The following is a 24,188-nucleotide window of genomic DNA, read 5'->3' on the forward strand; positions in this document are numbered from 1 at the left end:
AATTAGAGTTCCCTCTGGATATATGCCCGGAAGTGGGCTTGCTGGATCATATGGCAACTCCATTTTCAGTTTTTTAAGGATCAAGTAGAACTCTTGGTAACCTTTCTTGGGGTAGCAGTACCCTGGCTGTCACGTGCAAGGTGCCTTGGTTATAACTTACATTTTGTGTAAATGTGTCAGCACAGGGTACCAAGCTCTATTACTGCCCAATTGTACGTCCCTGGGTCCAGGCTGGTGACTGTGTCTGGTGTATAGTAATAATAATAATATTTTATACTAGTCTATAGTTAATATGCTAGTAATGACAGTATCTATTGAACATTTATTTTGTGCCCGGTGCTGCGCCAAGTGCCTGCAGTGTGTGACCTCATTTCATCTTTGTCACCTGTGCGTAATCATCCTTAGACAGGGGAGCGGAGACGTGGAAAGGGGAGGTCACTTCCTGGGGCCTGGCGAGGTCTGGATTCGAACCCTGTCTGACTCCAGGCCTTCCTGCCTCCCTGGCCTCCGAGAACGCAAGCCATTCGGTCTGGGACAACGCCAGACAGCTGAATTTCCAACCGTCTCCTCTCTTTCTGAGTATGCTTTATTTTAAAATCACATAAAAATAACTCGATTTGCAACTGGCAGGGCTGAGCCATAAGGTGCCTTGGAGGCTTTTCCGGCTGCTCAGGGGCGCAGGCCTCAGGAATCAGGCCCCGGGGGCTGAGTTTCAGCTGCTCTTGGCCTGGGCGTTGTCCCAGGGCTGCGGTGGAGGTGGCACCCACCAGGGGTGCCGGGGGGCGCGCGGGACGCTTCTCTATTAAGGGAGTGCTCCTTGCATCTTCTCGGTGCCAGGGGCTGCCTGGCACCAGTGGCGGGTTTTGGGGAGTCTGAAAAGTAAACCATGTAAATAAAGCAAAGCTCCACCCGAGGAATCTGAGGCAGGTGCTGTCTTCCTCGTGGCTGTGTCTCCACCGCCCGCCTGGGTCTGGTTCGTGGGGATCAGATGCCTGGAGCTGGGGCTTCACCTGAGTGGACCCTCTTCGTTTTTATCTTTGTCCAGAAGCCAGAGGCGGGGGCGCGGGTGGCCATGCAGCTGGCCTGGGGGGAGGCGCGGCTGGAAGTGACTCGATCCACAGGAATGTGGGGCCCGTGCCTTCTCCATCCCTCACCACACTGTTTCCATATCGGGGACCCACTGGACTTCTGGGATCAGCTGTTCCCGCTGGTGCCGCTTTCAGCGCAGACAGCCAAGCTCTACGTAGCTCGTGTGTGTGGGAGGACAAGGGGTGCGACTTCTAACGCGTCGCAGGCAGCGCAGCTCTGGCTTAGGTGTGTGGCGGCAGGGCACAGCCGTCGTGGAGGTGAGGCCGGCTGGGCCGGACCTGCGGCCGGGGACGCGCACGCTCACGCCTCTGCCCTCTCCCGGCCTGAGGGGCCCGTCAGTGCTGGGAGCCGCATGCTGGCCCCGCCTGCCCCCCGCAGGCCTGAGGCCATGGTCTGTCCAGCCTCTCTGTCTGGCAGGGCTGGTCTGCAATCGCCATTCTGGTTGGACTTCCGAGGAAGGACAGAGCTGTCACCGCAAAGCAGTGAGCAGACGCGTCGTCGGTGTGCAGTGGGCCCTGAGGGCAGGGCGCTGGGACCTCTGCCCTGGGGGACCGCGGATCCGTCGGGTGCGTCGGCGCGCTGGAGCCACTAGGAGAGAGGGAGAGAGTTACTGCGAGGAACTGGTTCACGCCGTCACTGAGACCGAGGACGTCCCCCACCTGCCGTCTGCAGGCGGGACACCCCAGGAAGCCTCGGGTGTGTTCAGTCCAAGTCCGAAGGCCTGAGAACCAGGGCAGCCGAAGGTCCGTCCTCAGGCAGAAGAAGGCCGGTGCGCCCGCCGGTTCCCGTGGCCGGGCAGAGAGAAGACTCTCCTTCCTCTGCCTTGCCTTCTGTTCAGGCCCTCAGGGGAGGTGGTCTGCTTTACCCAACCGCCCAATCAAGTGCTCATCTCACCTGCAATCACCCTCACAGACACAGCCGGAAATAGTGGTTAGCCAAATATCTGGGCACCCGGGCGTCCAGTTAAATTGACACGTATGGTCAGCCATCATCGTGGCTGGGGTGGGGATGGGGGCGTCGCAGGAGATTTGACAGTCTCACGGCTCCTAAGCCTTGCTTCCCTCATCTGTGAAATGGAGTTGGTGGCTCCTGCCTCGGGGGTATCATGTTGAGTGAGGGGGAGAATGGACACAGAGCTCACGGTTGTCTCAGAGCCTTGGCAGTGGGCGTGGTTGTGACTGCACAGCGTCCACCTGGTCCTCCTTGGTCCCTCTTCCCTGCCCCATGTCTTCTTGAAGGTGTGTCGGGCCCCCGTGCTCACCCCACCCAGAACCACTCAAGTGTGTACCTCTTACAGTGTTGTTTACATGGTGGGTGAGTTCACCTAAAATCGGGGCCATCTTGGGGTCCTCCCAGCCCAGAAAGAGGCCAAGGCTTAGTGGCAGGTATCTTGCTCATTTTGGGCAGACCTGGCCCATGTTGTTGACCCTCACCTAGTCATCCTGCAAACATGGAGAGTGTACGTGTCCGGGGGAGCTGGACATGAAGACCAGGTCTGCAGGACGCCCTGCTCAGGGCTCTGGAATCTTTAGAAAGAAACTGATTGCATTCACTCCTGGTCGGTCATAGTTTAGCAGCGAGTTTGTGGAATGAATGAATGAATGAATGAATAAACGATACGAGAGCCTCTCTGGAGGACGGCATGGGAGCAGCTGGCACCTCTGACCCCAGCGTTCTGGGTTCTGGGTGCATGTCAGATGGCAGAGGCTGCAGGTGGGTGTCTGGCTCCAGCCTGGGCCCCTGCTGCACTGCAGGCCCTTCTCCAGCTTGTCTCGCTGTCCGTGGGAAGGCCTCTGCCGGGCCAGCGTGGGTGTCCCTGCCACTCTCTGCAGGATGGCCTGGTTGCCCAGGTGGCAGACTCAAGCCCCATGACCTGGCAGCGATAGGGCGGCCACCTGCTGGGAGCCTCTGGGGTCTGGTCGGCTTAGCGCCTCAGCAAATCTGTTCGAGCTGGGACTCGCCTGTCCTGAGCCTCCCCAGGGATCGCGTGCCGGGCGGAGGGGGGTGTACAGGGAGGCACGAGGCGGAGGTCTGTTCTTGCTCCCTCCGGGGGTGCGGGGAGAGATCAGTGCGTCCTCCCTCCTCCTTGTCCGGCCCACTTCCCCCGTGTTATAGACCCCGGGGCAGGGAACCTCGCTTCCCGAGATGGGTAGATGCAGTTATGCCGGGACCTAGCCCCGCCCCGACCTGTGCCCTCACCTCTCCGTCCCACAGGCGGTCCTGGCGACCAGGCACGCTCGCGTCAAGCCCAGACTTTGGAGTTTGATGGACTTGGCTCCATTCTGGGCTCAATTCCTCACAGCCGTGTGGCCTTGGACAAGTGACTCGACCCCAATGAACCAGGCAGTCTTATCTGCAAAACAGGGTAGTGAGAGTTAGGTGGGAAAACGCATGTGAAGGGTTTGGCTGGCCAGGGGCCAGCAGCCAGATGGTGGTGGCTGTTCCTGCAGGTGGCGGCCGGGTCCCCGTGTTACCTGGGAGGACCAGGGCCTCTGGCCCCACAAGGGACGGGTTCCAGGTTCTGGAGCCCTCGGCAGAAGCCCAGGGGACGGTATGCCCAGTGCTAACCAGCCCCTGATGGCCTCGAGTGACCTTTGCCCTCTGCCCCTGTCTTTAGGAGTCACGCGGACCTCCAGCGGCCGTCTCCGGAAGCTTGGTGACCCTACTGGCCCGGGTAAGTGCCTCATTCCACTTTGGCCCCCTTTGTGGGTCTGGGGCAGGAGTCACTGCTCACAGGCTTGGAAGAGACTCGACCACCACAGCCTGGTGTGGGCAGGGCGGAGGGGTGGGGGGCGTGCGGGGGCTCCGCCTCTCAATCTCGGGGCCCCAGCCGGGTCTGTGCTGCTTCTCCCCACTGGGCACCTCTGCCTCCCAGATCTGCCCCCAGGGCAGCCATCCAGGAGCCTACCTTGCAGTTTTGTTGGCACGTCCAGCAGCCAGGCCCAGGGTCCGTGCTCCTTCTGTGGCCTCTTGTCAGAGGACATTGGGGCCCAGAGAGGGAGGGACTTGTCCCCCCAAGGAGATGGCAGAGATGTGTCAAGGACCTGTGGGGTGCCAGACCCCAGGATGGATGGGCGGAGGGACATACTGGTGACATGGCAGCTGTTCTGGAGAAGGGGGTGTCCCCACTGGGGGCCCACACCCCACCTTCAAGGCCAGCCCCATCCAGTACAACTCTGCTCTGTACCCGTGCCGTCTAGTACGGCAGCACCTGAAGGATACGCTGTTAAGTTTATTTTATTTATTCATTCATTTGCATAGAATTATTTAATTTATTTTTAAAATTAATTTCCACTTACTGTGTCCATGTGGCTAGCGGTGCTGAAATTAGGTGGTTCCAGACCACGCTGGCTCTCTGGGACCCCAGAATTCTGCCCCCAGATGTTCCCAAGCCTACTTCCGGGGCCAGCCCAAACCTCTCCCCAAGTTTGTCCTCCAGAGGCGACCCCCAGCCGGTGGGCTGGGCACCCCCAGGGCTGTGGGGTGGCCGAGGGCGGCTCTTTCTGGGGAGCGGGGTGGGGGTGGGAGTCATGTCAGACGGTGCGTGATGGTCAGGCTGCATGTATGAAGCCCTTGCAGGGCAGGATGGGGCTAGGGGTGGGAAAGGAAGGGTGACGCAGGGCTGGAGGCCTCCAGCCTCCAGGGCGGTGAATGATTCACATCCGTGGTTAAGCAGGAGCCCCACCCCCTGCAGACATGTTAGGCCGCTAACCACTGGGCTGTCCAGCCGCCGCTGTGTTCCTGGGAGCTTTTCTTGGCTCCCCCTGCCTCTGCAGCTGTCTGCCTCTCTGTCTCCCTCCCTCTCACTGGTGGGCCTGATGGGGCCTGAGGGGATAGGGGAGGCCTCTGCGCCCTGGGAGTGAGGGCTGGGGAGGCTGGCGTCCTGGGCTGCGTGGACACAGCCTCCTTCTGGCCATGACTTCCCCTTGCTCAGACTGGCCAGTTCTGTGCCATCAGCACTTGGCCGCTGTGGCCACGGCTCCCCTTGGAAGCCTAAGGCATAATTTGCCCGAGCCCAAAGCGGCAAGCCATGATCTGGGTTTCACATGGGACCGCCTGCTGACACACGAAATCCTCTCTCTGGGGGCCCCTGCGGGCTCCGGCCCAGACACCCTTTCCTTGTCTTCCTGGTTCCTGTCTCAAATCCCTGCCTCCCAGTGGCTAGGACCTTGTTCCAGGTAGGGTTCTTTCCTGGACCCCCAGCCTCTCAGCCCCCTACGCCCTCTGACCCTCATAGAATCCTGCATTTGGAGCCGCCATCCACCCCTCCCCTCCTCCCAGCCTGACCTCTGTCCCACACTCTGCCTGAGCTGTGTCTGGCCCCTGTGCCCTGTCTCTTCCCCAGAAGGCAGAGGGCCCACATTGTGGTGCCTCCTTCTTTATTTCAGGATTTCATGAGGCTGTGTTTGGGACTGGGAGACCAAGGCATGGCTGTTTCTGGCATGAGCCACAGTCCCTCAGCCCAGACGACACCCACGGTTGACCTCTGACAGCTTACTCACTTCCTGTCTTTTTTCAAAAAAATGGAATTGTTAGGCATATAAAAAATGTAAAGAATAAAATAAAGCACCTGTGCACCCACTATCCCACTTAAGAAATAAGGTGTTACAGGTGTAGCCCAAGCACCTGGGGACCCTGTTCTCGCTGGGGGGAGGGGGGTGGAGGGGCGCCCGTCTGAATTTAGAACTGTTAGAACTGCTCCAGTGAGCGTGTCTGTACCGCGGGTGGTGTGTCTGCACGACATGCCGCCTCCTCCTGGACGCCGGCAGCATCACATCACGTGTCCCGGGGAGCCAGCCTCTGCCCTGTGCTTTTTCATGAGATGGGACAACTTTGAGATTTGTCCACAGACACCCATGTAGCTTAGTTCGTTTATTTTGACTGCGGGCGGGGGTTCCTTCGTATGGGGAGGCAGAGTTTTCTACCCCTCGGCCTGTTGCTGGAGGTCCAAGGAAGTTTCTCTGTTCCAAACACTGCTGGACAAGTGCTCGTGGGCAGACGGGCTGGGCTGGGGAGCTGCGCACCCCCTGCCCTCCCCAGTGGCCTTCTGGTTTGCTCCTACACTCACCCGATTTCTGTGCCGTGAGCAGCCGGTCTGGGCAGCTGCCTCCCAGACCAGTCTCCGGCCGACCTTTGCCCTGGTTCCCACGGCACATACATGGCGTTTCCGCCGTCTGCTTCCTCACCTCGCTGCTGCCCCGCCAGCGCAGCCCGCCGGCCCCTGGCTGGGATCCCTGGGGCCTTCTTCTGCCCTGACTTCCGGTGCGTGGCTGGGTCCTGCCTCTCCTCCTTCAGGTGCCTCGGGGTGGTGGCCTCGGCCCCAGTTCCACCTTTATTCCTCCGGGAGTGGGTTCAACAGTGCCCCCTCCTACATTCATGTTCACTCAGAACCTCAGAAAGTGACTTTATTTAGAAATAGGTCTTTGACAGGTTAGTGAAGGGTCTTGGGAGGAGGTCATACTGGAGTTAGGGTGGGCCCTAAATCCCTTCTAAGAAGAGAGACACACGGGGAGGAGGCCACATGGAGACGGGGGCAGGGATTGGAGCTTTGCAGCCGCAAGTCATGGGACGCCTGGGGCCACCAGAAACTGGAAGGGGCACGGAAGGATTTTTCCCAGAGCCTCTGGAGGGACCACGGCCCTGCTGACACCTTGGTTTTGGACTTCTGCCTCTAGGACTGTGAGAAAATCAGTTCCTGTTATGTTAAGCCGCCGGTTTGTGTGATCTGTCCCAGCGGCCGCAGGGAACTAGCGCCCCTTTCCAGTGGTTATCGCGGGTGGTCAGTTCTCCCCCACGGAAGGATGTCCCCAAAACGCTGCTGTCTGGGCTGCGTCCCTGCCCTCTGGGGTCGGGGGAGGAATATGATCCCTGTGGCTTCCTCCCCACCCCCACCTTCCTGTGCTAGCTCACCCACCCCCACCCAGCGTGTCTTCAGCCCAATGTCATTGCGCTCAGCTGTACTCACTGTCCTACTGTCGTCGTCCCCCATGGACAGTAACTGTCCACTGTCTCTCCAGGGCAGTACAAGAGAACTGCTTGCCCTGCCACCGAGGGAGGGAGGGAGGGAGTAGGGAGGGAGTGTCCTCTGCTGGGGAGATGGTCCAGGAAGAGGCCCCCAGAGTCTTGGCCACTGTGCATCTGACTCCTGGGCTCCCGCAGACACCCCCAGCTGTTACATCCCCTCCTACCCCCGACACCCACTCCTCCTCCATTTCTCTCCTGTCTCAGCCTCGCCACCCACCCAGGCACTCAAGCAAGAAGTCTCAGTGTCGTCCTTGACCTCTGTCCCCCCAGAACCCCCAAGTCAACACAAGATCTTGTCAGCTCTCCTCCCCTGCACCATGGCCCTTGGTTGGGCCGCCCGTGATCTTGACGTGTCTCCCCTCACCCCTACCCTTTCCCCCAGTGGAGGCGCCTCCCTGTCCAGTCAGCATTCAGAGGGCTTTACTCAGTCCCTCCCGAGTGCCTGGGCCAGGCCAGTTGGCACCATTTACGAGTTCCTTACAACAGATGTGGTCGGGGTCCCCTGGCTCGAAGAACCTTTGGTTCCCTTCTCCCCACGGGATGACCTGTAAACTCACTGTGACGCCTCCCAGCCTGGCCCAGCCTCCCACTCTGCTCTGATGGGTCCCAGCCCTGGAAGTCATTCTCTTTCCAGGGTAATTTGACCCAGACTGACAACCCCGTTAGCAGGTGGGCGGTGGGGAGTCCTGCATCCTCCCCACCCTGGGGCTGGGCGCTTGCGGCAGGCGGCCAGTAAATATCATTGAACTGAACTTGATAGGAGAAGCTTGGGGGGATTGGCAAAAACAAAAAAACAAAAAAAAAAGTTTAAAACAGAAATACCAGTCTTTTTTTGCCTTGGCTGAAAAGTCGCTTTTCTGTTTGCCTTCTGGAGAAGAAATTTACAGAGGATGCCTTGTCTCCAGGGAGAAGGAGGAGGCGAGGTAGACCTGGTCCGGCAGGGCAGCCAGCAGGCACAGGTTTACATTTAAGTTATTTGTTTAACACAAATGAAAAACTCAGTCCTCAGTAGCACTGGCCACGCCGGAAGCTCTCAGCCACACGTGGATGCCACACTGACCTTGCAGATACAGACGTTTACATCAGCGCAGAAGGTTCTGTTGGGCAGGGCTGGGCTGGGTTAGTCTCCGCACTGGATCTCACAGCCATTGTTCATCAAGTGAGCATTTATTAGGTGCTCACTGAGCAGGCAGAATGTTGGGCTCCCAGTGGAAAGTGAGAGGCACCAGCCCTTTGGGGAATTTTCAGTATTCTTCAGAGTTGAAGCACGGGGGGCCTTGGGGCAGACTCTGCCAAGGGCCCTGGTCTCCACGCCGCTGGATTCCCCCTTACTCTGCACAGGCAGGTGGGGGCGGCCTTTAGGAGTGAAGTGCCAATCCCGGCTTTGGCTGGGCCGCAGTCAGGGAAGGATGGCTGAGAGTGGGGGCCGTTAACCGTGGAGTTTGGCCTCATCTGGGCTGCTCGTCTCCATTGTCCAGATTTCCTTCCACACCGATCTGGAAGAACTCCCAAAGCAACAGCCCAGCCCAGGCTGTTTGCACCAGTAAACCCTGCGGCTGTCCCCAGGGCCGAGAGTAGCGGGATTGTATTTATTTAGTTGCAGCTGAAACTTGAGGCACAATAAAGAGTGGAGCAAAGATTCTGGAGAGGAATGCAGCCGGCCCTGGGCCCAGACCCGGCTTGCTTGGAGAGGCTGCGGCAGCCAGACCGGGGCTGGCCCTGGAGGGCCTCGGCCGGCTGCCCGGCTGCTGGCAGGTACAGGAGCAGTGGCTGCAGGAGGGTCAGTGGGAGGGGCTTGGGGGATGGAGCGCCTTTATTTTTAACTCAGGGAAGCAATGGAATCTGAGGATGAGCAGGAAATGAATGGAAAAGTCAGTTTTTAAAGTGAGAGGCTGGCGGCCCCTCTAGCTTGGAGCTGACTGTGGAGTGGTCCCACGTACCTGTATGAGGGGTGGGGAGGTGAGCGGGGCAGGAAATCTGAGCCCAGAGCCTCAGGAAGTGTCCTTTCAGTCTGATTGCTAATCCTCCACCTCCTCACAGGCCCCTCCCCAGGATGAGCACCGGGAAGAAGGCTGTGCCCTCCCGAGGCCCCTGCTGCCCAGGTCAGGATCACCTGCAGCTCTTGCTCCCTTTTCTCCTGGCCTGGGATCGCCTCTCACTTCTGTGTCCCCTCCCTGGTGGGTGCGGAGGCAGGCAGACATGCTTCCTGGAAGAGGGCCTAGCTGTATCTTTAAAGATAAAGCAGTCCTTCCTCCTCCTTACACTGGGCCCCTTGCTGGCGATGGTGACATCGGAAAGGAGGTGTCTGGGAATATGCAGAGCGCAGGTGGAGGTCTCTGGAGTGAAGGACAGAGAGATACTGCTTTTAGAATGGTTTGGAAGGGGCTGTTGGACAGCTGTGCCCACCCCAGCAGGTGGGCAGGCTGGGGTGGCCGGGAACTGGGGCTGGCACAAGCAAAGTTGCCCCAGACTGTGGCCCGGAGGGGAGGGGGGTCTTGCCTCCCTAGGATAGCAGGCATTGGTCCAGTTTGGGAAGTGCTCCCCACTGTCCCCCTTGCTGGGACCACTCTCTGGCTTACTATGCTAGTGGGCCTGGTGAATTTAAGATTGGGACAAAGTTTTGCATAACCATAGAGCCACATCCACATCCTGCTGGATGGGGGAGCCATGTGGGGTGCCCGTTTTGGGGATGCAGGTCTGGCCTGACCTTGCCAGTTGTCCCCTGAGTGGCCGGTGCTGGGGACGGGGCTGGGACTCCTTAGCAGTGGGGGCGAAGCGCTGCCCTCCCGCTCCCCTTGCCTGGCCTCACCCTATCTCTGCTCCCAGGCTCTGCGCCGGCTCATGACTAACACAGCCCCGTTGGAGCCAATCAGTGCTGCCAGGTTTTCGGTTTCAGATTATCCCTAGCTTGGGCCAGAATGCTCAGATTTTTAGGCATGGTTGGGGAATGGACATTGAGCCAGACTGTGCTGGGAGGGGGGTGCCCAAGGGTCAAAGCCGTGCTCGGCAGCTGCACCAACCACAGCAGCAAAACCCACCGCGCGTGCCACCGGCGCCTGCAGGAGGAGGCGGCCGGACGGCTGAGGCCGTGGCGGGGCTTCTTGTCCCGGCCCACCCCGCGCTTCCCCAGCCGGCCTGGGTCTGCCGCCTTGTGGGGCCTTCCTGGGCCTCTTGACGTGGCTGGAATGGGTGCCGGAGAGTCCCCCATGGCATTCGAAGTGTTCTTTCTTTTCTGTAGTTTCTAAATTTATTATGATGAACATATAGTGCATTTATACTCAGTAAAAGCAATGAGGAAGCGTTTTCTCAAAATCAAAAAAGAGACTGAATGAACAAACCCCCAAACCTCCCTGACTCCCACCGTTCCAGCTCCGTGGCCGTCAGTGGTTGGTTTCATGTGGTGTCGTGGAATGAAGTGCAATCACGAGAAGACGTGGCCCGGGGAGCGCAGGCCAGTGGGCTGTGGTGTCTGTACGAGTGCCGCTTGGCGGCTGTAATAGATGCCCACACACCGCGTGGCTTACACCAACAGAAGTGCCTTCTCCCACAGCTCTGGAGGCCAGAAATCTGAAATCAAGGTGTCCACAGAGCCATGTGCCCTCCTAATGCTCCGAGGGAGAAGTGTGTTTCCTTCCCTGCCTCTTCCAGCTTCTGGGGGCTGCCGGTTTTTCTTGGCTCATGGCCGCATCACTCCGGTCTCCAAGGCCAGCATCTTTGCACCTCTCTCTGCTCATCCTCTTCTCTGTATGTCAGATCTCGCTCTGCCCCCTCTTAGAGTGGCGTTTAGGACCCACCCTGATGATCCAGGACATTCTCCCATCTCCAGATCCTTCACTGAATCCCACCCACAATGACTCTTTCTTCAAATAAGGTCCCCTGCACAGGTGCCAGGGATTGGGTTGTGAGATCTTAGAGGTCATCATTCAGCCCACCACAGTGCCCGGAAGTCTCCAGACCCACCTTCCGGGACTGTGCAGGCCACCCTTGGAGCTGTCCTCCAGGTTCTGCTGGGGGAGGGGGTTGCAATTTGGTGTCTCCCAGCAGGTGTCACCCCACCCAAGAAGATGCCCTTGCTACCTAGGAGACTGCATTTGGGGTCCTACCCTGGGCAGGAGGGGACAGGGACTTTGTGCCATCCAGTAGAGAACCGTGCATAGGCCTCTTGTGGGAACACAGCTCATGTGGCCGTGTGGGGCAGGGGCTGCAAACTCAAGAGGCCACTCTGGAGGAGGGGCTGCCAAATAATGAAAATGAGTGAGGGGGCCAGGGGTTGCGGGCGGACCACAGCAGACCAGAAAACGCGCTTTTGTCTAAAGTGAATAGCACGCCTCAAACCAGCCCTGTGTGGCCGGGCCGGAAGGCTTGTTCGGTGCGGCCACGGGCCATGAACCCTCCCTTTTCCGACAGAAGTGGAAAATCTGGAGTTCTCAGTGCGATTGCCCAAGTATTCGACACTGGCACGAACACATGATTGCTTTAAACAGGGTCAGGCAGACAAAACCTGTTTCTTTGTCTTGGGCAGAGGTTTGCCAGTTTGAACCCTGGAGGTGAATAAAACTTAAAGAGCAGAGGGGATGCCCATCAGTCACAGCCCCCCAGCCCTCACCCTGAGCACGTGCTGCCGCCCTCCCTCTCCCCACCGAGCTGCCAGCTGAGCAGCCCAGGTACCCCCGTGAGCAGCAGGAAGCGGCACCGAGCCCCCAGCCCAGCCGGCCCCCCGTCCCTGCCCAGAGAGGCGCTGAGTCTGGGGAAATCGGTGGTGAGGAGCCGCGCTCCCTCCCCGGGGACGGCGGGAGACTCACTGACTCATGAGTGTGTGGCAGGAGTCTTCCAGGAAGTCTCCGTCCCGCGCTCTCCCTCTCGGCTCGGGCGGGACGGCCAGCTGCCTCCGCCACCGCCACCGCCACCGCAGGCTGCCGGGACACCCAGGCGTCTGCCGGGGTGACTTCTCTGGGCTCCTCCCCGGCAGGTGCTCCTGAGCCGGCCCTCCGCCGCCTGCCCGGGGCGCGACTGCCCCTCCTTCCGGCCGGGTCGGGGTTGGGGTGAAGGGCCGGCGGAGGTTGGAGGGCAGGCAGGCGGGAACCAGGCTTTCCAAACGCTGGAACCAAAGGAAATCGCAGCATCGCGGGCCGGGGTGGGGGAAATGAAGGACCTTGGAAGTCGCCAGGAATTCGACTCTGCGAGCTGGTTTCCAAGAGGCTAAGTTCAGCTTCTCCAAGTGGATATTAAAAAGGAGCAGCGAGGCTCGGGCGGAGGGGCCGGAGGGGGTGGAGAGAAGGCCGCCGGAAGCCGCACGCTGCACCTCTGGAGCCGCGCACACAAAGCCCGGCGGCCGGTCCTTGGCCCAGGAGGACCCAGGGGACCGCGGCAGCCTTTCAGGGTCCACGTCCGGCCCTCGCGCCCGCCTCTTCTTTTTTTTTTTTTCCACGTCTCTCCTTCGCTCCTCTTCCCCTCCCGATTCAGAGACAATGCTACTTCAGTTTGGAGCTCTAACATATGATCAGCACATGGAAATGTGGTAATTTGGATGTATTCGTGATTGCAACAGATTGAAGAAATTAGACCAGACAAAGAGTGTTTCTGGAGGAGGACGAGGAGGAGGCAGAAAGGGGGAGGGAGACGGGGTGAGAAAGGGGAGGACGCCTCTGGAAAGGGGGACGCCGGGACTCCCGCCTGCTGCTAAATATATCCGTAGTGATGGAGAGAGACCGGATCTCAGGTAGGCCAGCGGCCCTCCTCCCCGAGGCTGCCCCTTCCCCTTAACTCAGAGCTTTCTTTATGCTTCGGGAAGTAGGCACCCTGGGGTCACTTTGACTCATTTCTGTGGGCCTACTTCTTTCCCTTTGGGCTGTTCTGAGGTCTTGGATGTAACGTTCCGAAAGCCAAGCCTGGCAAAGTCTGGCTGTTACTGGATCTCCGCGCCCCTTCCCCGACTGGTTCTCTTTCTTTTCCCCACGTGCTGCTTTTGCATCTTAAGACGGTTGTGTGTGCGGAGCCCGTGGGCCCCGGTCTCCGGGAAAGGGTGGGGGGACCCGCTTCTGGCACTTGGGTCCCAGGCGGCGGCATCAGGACGCCGGCTGTGGTTTGTCTGTCCCCGATGCGGTTTGTTTGTTCGCTGCCAACCGAAGTCCGTCTTCAAGGCCGCCTTGGTCTCCTCCCTGAAATAGCATTTTGGTGCCTTCCCGGGAGTTGATTACAGGGGTGGGAGCTCCGGGTGCCCAGACAAGACGTGCAAATGCAAGAGGGAGAGTGTGTGTGCGTGTGTGTGTGTGTGTGTGCATGCACACACGCACAGCACAGAGACCTTGTCCTGTTCTGTCGGAAGCTCGGGGGAGTTAGCCAAGATGACTCCCTCTTGGGGGTGCTGGTGTCACTATACTCACCTGGGCACCCTGGACGAAGCGGGGTGGGGGGAGTGATGATCCACGGTTACCAAGGGACGTTTTAGGACAGAAAGATCAGAGTGGTGGGCCCTGCTCAGATTCTGGGGCAGAATCACTGTTTAAAACATCTGAGTGTCGTGTCGGGGCAAGGAGTGAGGGCAGACGACTGGTTCTTGGGCTGGAGGGACCTTCCAGGTGCCTGAACTGGTTCCCCGCACCCCATATGGGATCCAGGCCAAGTGGTTCACGTCGGCAGCCCCCAGGGAACGGGCTCAGACCCGCTGGGGCTGGGCAGGAACTGACAAATGGAAAGGAGGCCGCCCTCCTAACTCACCCCGCAGAAGCCCCTCTCTTCCAGGGCAAGCCTCCTCAGATCTTCAGCCAGGCGTGGTGTGCTGTGTCGGCATCTGACATAGTCACGAGTAATTCCAATTCATTTCAAGGCCTGCTGCTTAGGGCGCACCCCGCAAGCCAGGTGCTGGGGTACACTGTGCAGGCCTGAGACATCCTGGGGCATCAGCCTCTGGGCTTTAGGTGTTCTGAGCTGACCCTGGGTCAACGTGAGGATAAGAATGTCACCCCACACACGTCATTGGCCTGGTCTCTTATTTGCCACTGTGTGTGTGTTGGGGGGGGCCTGGGGAATGAAGGTGCATCTTGGTGGCTCCTCTGAAGACAGCCCCTTGCCTGCTGCTGTAGGGGCTGATCGGATCCCAGTGTGATGTCAGGGCTGCCTGGCGGCCCCTGGGAGTGGAACTGCTCACGGGGTGTGTGCGCGTGCCCTCCTCCCCCACTCCGTCCCATGCCGCAAATGGGACTGCGACTGACCGCGGGAGGTGGGGCAGCCACGGAGATCCTTGGAAGGCACGGCTGGTGAAACCGCGTCTCGTCTGTGTTTGAGCTCAGTGACACTGGCCAGCTGAGGGTGGACGGGGCGCAGAGCCAGGGCTCCCTGTTCTCAGCTGGCAGGGGCTGCAGGGCGGGGACACTGAAAGGACCCGTGCAGGGCCTGGGAGGATGGTCACTCCACTGGCTTGGCTGGCAGGGGCCTCTGGCCCAGCCTTCATTTCACAGATGACCAAGTCACAGCCCAGATGGGTGACCATCAGGGGACCAGGGAGCCGGGGTACAAAGGCCAGGAGGGGTTCCCTGGGGAACCAGAAGTCATGGCAACATCTTAGAATGTGCTGGGCTGAGCAAACTCCAGGAGCTTTTCACAAACTCAACAAAACTGCCTTTGAAAATGGTTAGCTCTGTGCCTTTACAGCTGTGCTGAGCACCTCGGCCGGTGACAGCATGGCAAAGATGAAGTGGGGACTTTCTCCAGGATGTGCCTGAGGAAAAGTTGGTACTTCTATGAAATCCTCATTTGGATGCGTTTTCATTAAAAAATACCTATTTCTTTCAAAGCTCAGTAAGAAACTGGTTACAGATATGAATGAAAAGGAAAGTCCCCAGTTGTCGTCCCTTGTTCCTCAAACCTGGTCAGACCTTGACCTTGGTCTTTAAGTTGTAACTCGGAGCATAAGCAGTCTCTGGGGAAGCTCGGTCCACCCTCTCCCCGCTGGCACCTTGAGCACGTCCCTCTGCAGCCCTGGATTCAGTTTCTAAATCTGTGGCAGGCGGGTGTTGGGTCCGCGTGCCTGGGGCAGCATCCCCCACCGCCAGTGGGCTTCTGAGCCTGTTCGGGGGCCCCCTGCTGCTGCGGGGGCTCCTTCTCACAGACGCTTCCCCTTTTTCTCACCATAAGGCTTTGTGATGTCTGCCCCTGTCCTGTCCCCACCACCCACCAGGTGAGGGTGGGGCTGGGGGCCAGGATGCTGAGTGTGTCTGGCCGGGCGCCTGTTGGCCAGACACCCCACCTGCCAATTTCCAGGAGTGGCTGTCCCTGCTCATGCCCCACTGGGCGTGTCTGGCTGGCTCTTGGCCACTGCCCAGCAGCTGTCCAGGAAGGGCTTGTGGGGAGGGGGCTTGGGGCAGGTGCGAGTGGCCACAGGAGACCTCAGATCTTCTCTCTCCTCCCTCTCTTGGGAGCACCCAGCTCCCCCCCCACCTTGGTTTGTGACCCGAGGCCTGGGTCCTCTTCTGCAGTCAGGCACCCTCCAACCCTCTGGAGGCTGCGGCCTTGCCTGGGAAGATGCTGGAGGGCTTGTCAGCAGGGCAGGGATGAGTCACGGAGCAGTGCCTGGCCGCTGAGACACAGGCTGCTCCTTCCAGCCAAGGGTCGGCGTTTTTCCCTTATTCTGGACTGGCTTTGTGGCTTTTACAAATCAAGCAGTTTTATCTTGTTCCAAGTACTTGTGTTTCAACAGGGAGAATCTCCAGGAAGGGAACTTTCCACTGAAGGGCCGCAACTGAGCTCAGCTGGGCCTTGGGGAGGGTGGAAACGGCCACGCGGGTGACTTGTCAGCGGGGAATGTGGACGTTTCTCTGCTCGGTCGTGAAGGTTGGCGTGGGGGCCTCAGGGGGCCAGGCCACACTGTCACTGGACGTCTGTCCCTGGCTCACCCAGGAGGAGAGAGCTGGCACTCTGCTCTGCTCGGGGGACTCCTGTGTCATGGCTATGGGAGGAGGGGGCAGGCCGGGAGCTGGACAGCCCCCACCATGGGAACCATGCCTTCGTCCTCACTCTGCTGCCCCCTCCTGTCTTTGGGTCCCTGGGCCTTTGATACCCGTGGCCCGGGCGGCCGCTGCAGTCACCAGCTTCCTGGACCCGCCTGGCCCTCTCTGGCTTTCCTTTCCTCGTCTCCAAGCTGAGAAGCTTAGCCCGAAGCCCTCCTGGCCTCTTCCTCTTCCAGCTCTGACTGGCGAGGGCCTGGGGTCCGAGAGGTGCGGTCACACACAGACCAGGGCGCTTACACCAACAGCGGCTGGGTCTCTCCCAGGCCTGGAGGCCGGAAGTCCAGCGTCAAGGTGCCTGCGGGACTGGCTCCTTCGGGAGACCCTGAGGGAGGATGCTTTCCAGGCCTGTATCCTGGCTGCTGGTGGCGACCAGCACACCTTGGCATCCTTGGCTGGTGGCTGCCTCCCTCCGGTCTCTGCCTCTGTTGTCACACAGCCTTCCTCTGTTTCAAATCTCCCTCTGCTTCTCTCTAATTTTTTTCTTTAACTTATTTTATTATTTTTTTAGGGAAAGGTAATTAGGTTTATTTATTTATATGTTTATTTTTAATGGTGGTACCGGGGCTTGAACCCAGGGCCTTGTGCATGCTAAGCAGGCCCTCTACCACTGAGCTATACCCTCCCCTCGCTGCTTCTCTCTTGTAAGGACCCTCGTTCCTGGGTTTAGGGCCCACTCAGATAATCCAGGATGACTGAAACTCAAGGTCCTTATCCTGATGACGCTTGTAAGACCCTTTTTCCAAATAGGTTCCAGGTGAATGTGAATTTGGGGTGGGGGCACCATTCACCCACTTCCAGTGCCCATGTGTCCAGGACACACAGGACGACTCCGTGTCTCAAGACCCCCTGGAGTCCCACTCTGGCTGCTGGCCTTTTCCTCTGGGCCCCTGGCCCCTGGCGAGGTGTGGGAAGCTCGGCCCCGTGTGGAATTCCAGGCGCCTGCTTGCTCCCCTTCCTGCTGGGAGCTGTCCTGTGCCCCCTGCTGGGGTTGGAGGTGAGGCCAGGGGCAGACCCTGGGGACACAGCGGACCGAGGATGGAGAGGCGCGGCACCTGGGTCAGCCTGCCGGGTAAGGGCGCCTTTGCCTGGAGCCTCGTCATTCATTTTTTTGAGCCCCACGTTGGTCTGTCCACCATCCTCCTGATTAGGGGGTTTGTTTCCATGTACAGTCCTGCTAAGGCATTGTCACGAAGATCACGTTGTTGTGCGGTAAAGAACTGCCTTAAGTAGTGACGTCACGTGAGATCGAGACTGCCCTGAGCCCCTCATAGGCGGTCCCTGCCCCGCTCTGCACTGTGGGGACCTCGGGTGCCTGCGCCTCTGCCTGGACTCCGGACCCTTTTTTAAAAAATTGGGCTAAAATGTACACGACAAAGTTTACCTTTTTAATGATTTTTAGGTGTACAGCTCAGCGGCGTCAAGTGCGTCCACACCGTTGTGCAACCATCTATCCGTCTGCAGAGCTTCTTCATCTTCTCCAAGTGAAACTCCATCAAACACTGGCGCCTCCTCCCCCGCCCCTGCCTGACCCCGGCAAACACCCTTCTACTTTCTCTGTCTGCGAATCCGGCTGCTCCAGGCTCCTCACAGCCGTGGAGTCACACTGTCTTACTTCACTTAGCAGGATGACTTCAGGGTTCCTCCATGTGGTGGCAGGGGTCAGAGGTCCCCGCTGTTTAAGGCAGAATAACATTCCGTTGTGTAGATAGACTGTATCTTGTTTGATTGATCTGTGGAGGGACGTTGGGTAGTTCCCACCTTTTGGCTGTTACGAGAAGTGCTGTCGCAAACATGGGTGTGTAGATGCTTGCTTTCAGGTCTTTTGGGTAGAGACCTCGAAGGAGAACTCGCTGGATCGTGTGGTAATTCCGGGCTTAGTCTTGGGGGGAGCTGCCGTATTGCTTTCCGCCATAGCCGCTCCATTTTGCATCCCCGGCAACAGCGCACACGTGTCCCAGTTTCTCCGCATCCTCCCCAATACATGTTATTTTCTGTTTTTTTTGTAAAAGAAAGATTTTATTATTTTAAAATAACCACCATTCTAATGAGTGTGAGGTGGCATCTCATTGCGGTTTTGTTGGTTGGTTTGTTCGGCGGAGGGGGAGGTAATTAAGGTTTCTTTTATTTTATGATTAGTATTTTTTAACGGAGGTCCCTGGGGTTGAACCCAGGACCCTGTGCATGCTAAGCATGCGCCCCCCCCCCTGAGCCGCACCCTCCCCCTCATGTGTGTTTGATTTGCATTTCCCCGACGGTCAGTGACGTTGAGCATCTTCCCACGGACCCGGTGGCCATCTGTGCGTCTTTGCAGAAATGTCTGTTCAGGTCCTTTGTCAATTTTTAAATCGGGTTGTTTGTTTTCTGGGTTATTAAGTGGTAGAAGTTTTTTAAAGTATATTCTGGATATTAATTCCTTGCCAGATAAGTGATTTGCAAACTCTTCCTCCCGGTCAGTGTGTTGCCTTTTCCCTCCGTCGACAGTGTCCTTTGATGCGCCAAGTTTTTAATTTTGGTGAAGCTCAAGGTACCTGTGTTTTCCTCTCGTTGCCTGCGCCTTTGGTGTCACACCCAGCACCACAGAGCTTTCCCTCTGTGTTTTTCCTCAGAGGCTTAGAGCTCTAGCTCTCGCGTTCAGGCCTTTGATCCAGTTGGAGTTACTGTGTGTATATGGTGTGAGATGAGGCTCCAAGTTCCTGGGCTCTGGACTCATTCCTTTGCTTTTCTCACACCCAGGCTGGCTCCACCGCGTGGCAGGAAGTGGGGAGATCCTGGGCTGGGCCTGGCTTTGTCCGTCCCCTCAGGCCGGCCTGGGAGGCTCAGCCGGGACCCAGGACACGGCTGGACTTGTGCTCTGCTTGCGGCAACCCAGGCCTGGGTCCTCCGGGACTGGCGATGCGGCCAGCCAGCCTAGACACGCCCCCTGTTCTCTGCGCTCTCACCACTCTGTGGACTGTGTGTGAGGCTGGCTGTGTGTCAGGGAGTGGAGTGGAGTGGAGTGTCTGTCAGTCTGTCCTCCTGCTCCTTCTCAGGAAGCCACTCCCCTTCTCTACTTCTATGATCCTGGCCTCCACCTGCCTCCTGCTCTGAGCTGGGCATCCCCACTGTCTCCTTTCCAGCCTGGGTGCAAACCTCTGTCCAGAACATCCCACCCAAAGCCCTGGGCCTGAGGTCCCTCCAACCACGGTCCCGCCTTCGTCACCCTCACGAGGACTCTGCAGACAGGCTCCGTGGTGGACTGGGCTCCCCTTGGGACAAGCGTGGGGTTGAGGGGAGACTGATGGAGACACTGGGGAGAGGCCCTTGGGACAAGTAGCCCACGTTTGGAAACTGCTTTGGGCCACAGGCTTCACATGAACTCAGGACAGATAGCAAGGTGGATTCCGGCTCCTGGGGACCCCTTTCTGCCTGCGGGCTTGGGACCTGCCTTAGACCTTCACGTCCTCCCTCCTTTTATTCTTTTCCTTTTTTTTTCCTTCCCAAGTGGGGAAACTCTGACTTGAGCAAAGCTGAAAAAACAAAGCAACACACCCCTTGGAAATTAGCAAAGAGGCACCAGCTCTGAAACTTGGCTATAAAAACTTCCAAATGCCTTTGAGCGGGGCCTGTCTGCTGGAGCAGGTGGGTGTGAGGGCCGCCCGGCTCCGCGGTCAGGAGCCCGCTGGCCAGCGCCCCGTTCCTCCTCACTTTCCCAGGGCTCCCTCCTGCCCGACAGTGTGAACAATCAAGGACCCCGTCTGTATTCTCCGCTTTGAGTTCATGGCAGGTCGTGACATCCCCGTCCAAGTGTCAGGCCAACGTTTATTGAGGTTGTACTCTGTGCAGGCATCTCCTCGGTTCTGGGCCTCCAGTGAGGAGCGAGGGAGGTCCAGTCCCTGCTCCTCTGGGACTGGCAGTCTGAGCTGGATATCAGGCAGCTAATCAATACACACAGCAGTAGATGATTTTAAATGAAGCAAAGAGCCAGTGATGTGATTGTCAGTAGGCGTGTGTGTGTGTGTGTGTGTGTGTGTGTGTGTCGGGGGATTAAGGGACACCGTCCCTGAAGGGGTGACATTGAGCTGAAATGTACATGGCCAGAGGGACCAGACCAGGCCGAAATCCAGAGGAAAGACATTCAGGCAAAGGGAACAGCAAGGGCCAAGGCCCTGCGGTTAGAACATCACGTGGGTGCCAGTGGCTGGCCTGTTACTAGAGGAGAGGGGCAGGTGTGCGACCAGCAAGATCGGGGAGGAGCGGGGGATGTCAGGTCCTGCTGGGCTTTGGAGCCCCTGGGAAGGGTTGATTTTTCTCTCGGTGACATGGGCGCCACGTGGAGGAAGTGACAGGACCCGAGCACCCTGTGGTTGCTGAGAACGGCCTGTGGCAGGCTGGGAGGAGAGACGGGGTGAGACGGGGCCTGGAGGGGAGGCCGTTGCTGTCGCTCTGCAGTTGGAAGGGGAGGGCCTCTGATTGCTGGGTGGACCTTGGTGGCTGAAGAGGCCGCCGCTGGACCCACTGACGTGGTACCCAGCCCTGCCCCGCCCTGCCTGCCCTGCCCCGCGGGCTGCTGTCTTTGGGAGGGAGTGCTTGTGCAGTACCATTGCAGAGGCTGCTGGCTGTGGTCTGAGGCCTGCTTGGCCGAGGGTAGGGCAGCCCGAGTCCCGGGAAGGCAACCCCAGGAACGGGTGGCCTCGAGGAAGGCGCACAGGCGTTGGAGGGGGAGGCGTGACTCTGGGCCTCCTGCTTTGTACCTCCTGGGCCCTGAGTCTCTGGCAGGGATATCACGTGCCCCAGTGTGACACACACGCCTGCCTGTGCCCCCGGATATGCCGGGTAGTGGCCGCATGTCCCCAGTGTGTCTGAGGACACCATCCCATCCTACTGGCTCCTCCGAGCCTCAGGTTTCTCCCCAGCTCTGGGCCCCTGACCCTGGGGAAGGTGTGGAAATACAGAATGCTCCTCACTGGCCCTGGGGGTTGGGGGAAGTCAGCCTCCTGCCATGGTGGAGTGGCAGCCAAAGCCAGGGATGAGTGTTGGCCTGGTCCCCAGGGTGGCAGGCAGGAGAAATGAGGTGGCCAGTCCAGCAGGGCTGGGGGCTGAGGAGCCCGTGTGACCCTGGGCTGCGGCCCCTCCCCCTCCGTCCCAGCCTTAATCCTGCTGGGACTTGCTGCATCCCTTCTCCACTCTCCGGCCTGGGTCGCATCCCATCTCTTCCCCACAAGGCCGATCCTCTCCCCAGCCGCAACAAGTCCTCCCAGCTGCTCTCCCTGCCTCCTGCCCAGGAGAGGGTCCAGTCTGTCCCCTCTGTGTCCCGTGCCACCCAGAGAGGCAGGTGCAGGGAACCTTTGTGTCCCACGTGTGCCGAGTATCTCTCCTGCTCCCTCCGCACAGAGCCCGGTCTCGTCCCGCAATCAGAGCTGATGTGGCAGCAAAGAGCCACCCAGGGACCCGGGAACCTGACCTGCTCTGCTGGCTGCAGCCCCAGGGCTCGGTGTCAGGGAGGCGGTGGTTCCTGGGAGGTGCCCTGTGATGGGGCTCACTGGTCAGGGGACCGACCCTCTCCTGCTGGTGTGGTCTGAACTCCTGTTTCAGGGGCATCTTGGAGTTGGCCCTCAGGCAGCCTGAGCTGGATTCCTCGTCTGTCCTTTCCTGGCACTGTTTCTGCTCACCTGGAGAGGGCTGGGTGGGACTTGGGGACAAAGATTCAGGACTCTCGCTAGTAGGACAATGAGTGCCTGTGCACCCACCCCAGAGAGGGGGCATTTTGGTCAAAGCCCCAGGGACCCCACTTGCTACTCAAAGAGCCTGATCCTCGACCCTCTGCAGGGCATCTGGTGGGGACTGTCACCGCAGGGCCCAAGCCCTCCCTCTCTGTGGCTTTGCTCAGGCTCGTGTCCCTCTCTGGCCTAGTTGCCCCTGGTGTTCAGACTGGCCCCCACCCCTCTGCTCGGCCCGGCCTTGGCTGGCTTGTCCCTCCAGCCCAGGTGCCTTCTCCAAGTGGCATATTGCATCCAAGGATGCGGGGCCCTCAGCCATGCTCACCATGTGAGATGTCACAGTGTTGTTGTCTGATAATAATTGAAGAACGCCAGCTTTAGAACGATTGATTTCGACATTTTTCCAAGTTCAAGGGTCTTCAGAGCATCCTGGTCCTGATGTCACAATGTCCGAGGGAGAGGGAAGGGGCTGGGGGTGACGGCAGGCTGGGGGGCTTGTTCACCACCTAGAGAGGGTGCCACACTGACGAGTGTTTGAGGTTGGGGGGCGCACCCCCCCCCCAGCTTGCAGAGAGCAGCTATGAGGGGAAGGGGAGCAAGCATCCCTCTGAGGGGGGCTGGACAGAGGGGCCTGGCTTCTGGAGACAGGCATCCGCCGTGCCTCGTGCCTGGATTTATTGCAGTGAGGCCTGTCTGAGCCTTGGAAGATGGACCCCTGTGAAGTGGAACCCAGGCCGGGCCAGGAACTCGGGTGCAGAAAGCCTTCCGTCCAGGAGGTGGCGCTGCAGGCTCTCCAGAGCCCAGCCCCTACTGGGGTTTTATTTTCACTGAATTTGTGGAAAGTGGCTGTCCGGGTGTCACTTCCACCCACTGTGGTTGCTCGCAGCCAGCGAGGGAAGTGGCAGGTGGGGAGCCCGGGAACTACCGTGAGGACAGGAGGCACCTCCTGTGGCACGGGGCCCGGAGTGCTGGACGCAAGATTTGAGAGCCCAGGGCTTTGGGGAAGGGGTCACGTACCACCTCTTTTTCCTCCCTATTTTTGGCTGAAATGTCTCAGTCTCCTTTAAAAATTTCCAACTTTTGACTACGAAGAATTTCAAGCCCACAGGAACGGTGAAAGGATCACAGTGGGAGCACCCACTGGCCCGCCACCTGGGTTCCCAACTCGCGTCTTCCTTGTTTGCTTCCTCGCATGCCCTCCCTCCACCCGCCAGCATCCCGTGTGGTTCCGGGGGATGCGTTTCAAAATAAGTTGCCGATAGCAGTCCCCATTACCCTGCAGACGGTTCAGCTTGCTTTTCACTAACTGGAGTCCAGCATTTGTGTACCGTTCTTTTCCTTTCTTTGGAGTAAAGTTTATGTACCATGAGGCACATCGATCTTAAGGGCACCATTCCCTGAATTTGGACATAGGCGTACACTGTATCCCAGCTCCTATCAGAAGGTAGTACATCTGCGTCCCTTCTCGGTCAGATTCTGCCTCCATGTCCCCAGGGGCAACCAGATTTCTGATTAATTTTGCCAGTCTGAATATACATAGATAAAATACATATTATGTGTAATCTACGTATTACATATATAATGTATGTTCCTGCAGGTAACAGTAGTTGTTCCATGATTGCTGCACAGCCTTCATGTTCATCGCATAAATATTCTATGGGCTTTTTTGTAGCCATTCTGTGCAGGGGTCCCTGGCCGTTTCCATATGGGGGCTCTTAAGAATAAAGATTCTTATACAAGTGTTTTGTGGACATATGCTTCTCTTGTGTAAATACCAAGGAGGAGAATTGTTGGGCCGGAGGGTAGATGTGTGTTTAGGTTTATAAGAAACTGCCAGATCCTTTCCCGACGTGGCTGTACCATTTTACTCACCCACCAGCAACATGGGAGCGTTCCGGATGCTCCGCATCCCCACCAGCGCCTGCTGCTGTCGCTCTTTCGCGACGCAGCCGTCCTCGTGGGCGTGTGGCGCTGTCTTGCTCTGGCTTCAATTTGCGTTTGTCTGATGAGTTATGCTGTTGAGCACATTTTCATGTGCTTATTGGCTCTTTGTATATTCTCCTTTGTGAGATGTCTTTTCAAATCTGTTGGCCACTTTAAAACTGGGTTGTTCGACTTGTTCTTATTCTTTCCGGACTCTGGTCTTTTGTCAGATAGATGAATGGCAAACATTTTTCCCCCAGTCTGTGGCTTTCCTACCCCTTTCTTAATGACATAGCTTTGGGTGAGCAAAAGTTTGTAATTTTAATTTTGATGGAGTTATTCAACAAAGTCCTTGCTTTGTGGTTACTGCTTTCTGTGTTCTTTGTGAGGAACTCTTGCCTACCCCCAGGTGGTGAAGATAATTTCAGTGCTTTCTTCTAGAAGCTTTATA

General features: G+C 58.2%; 1 protein-coding gene and 1 long non-coding RNA gene across 4 annotated transcripts in view; one reads left to right on the top strand and one right to left on the bottom strand.

Annotated features, from left to right (window-relative positions):
* SEPTIN9 (septin 9) overlaps positions 1-24,188 on the top strand; it is a 151,233-nt gene that overhangs the window by 12,152 nt on the left and 114,893 nt on the right. For 2 of the 3 annotated variants that reach the window (XM_072939667.1, XM_072939666.1), the window contains exon 2: positions 3,707-3,763. In XM_072939667.1, the coding sequence (XP_072795768.1) occupies positions 3,707-3,763 (57 nt within the window). Of the gene's footprint in view, positions 1-3,706; positions 3,764-12,697; positions 12,833-24,188 lie in introns of those variants that run through there. The other variant, XM_072939669.1, reaches the window with a different exon arrangement.
* On the bottom strand, positions 643-15,180 carry LOC140686215 (uncharacterized). Its single transcript, XR_012059870.1, has 4 exons — positions 13,831-15,180; positions 11,916-13,271; positions 3,289-3,442; positions 643-1,677 (listed from the first exon to the last, which is right to left on the bottom strand). It is a non-coding gene; the product is annotated as an uncharacterized lncRNA (long non-coding RNA).

Source organism: Vicugna pacos, chromosome 16 (assembly GCF_048564905.1).
Source record: "Vicugna pacos chromosome 16, VicPac4, whole genome shotgun sequence".
In the NCBI taxonomy this organism is placed as follows: domain Eukaryota; kingdom Metazoa; phylum Chordata; class Mammalia; order Artiodactyla; family Camelidae; genus Vicugna; species Vicugna pacos.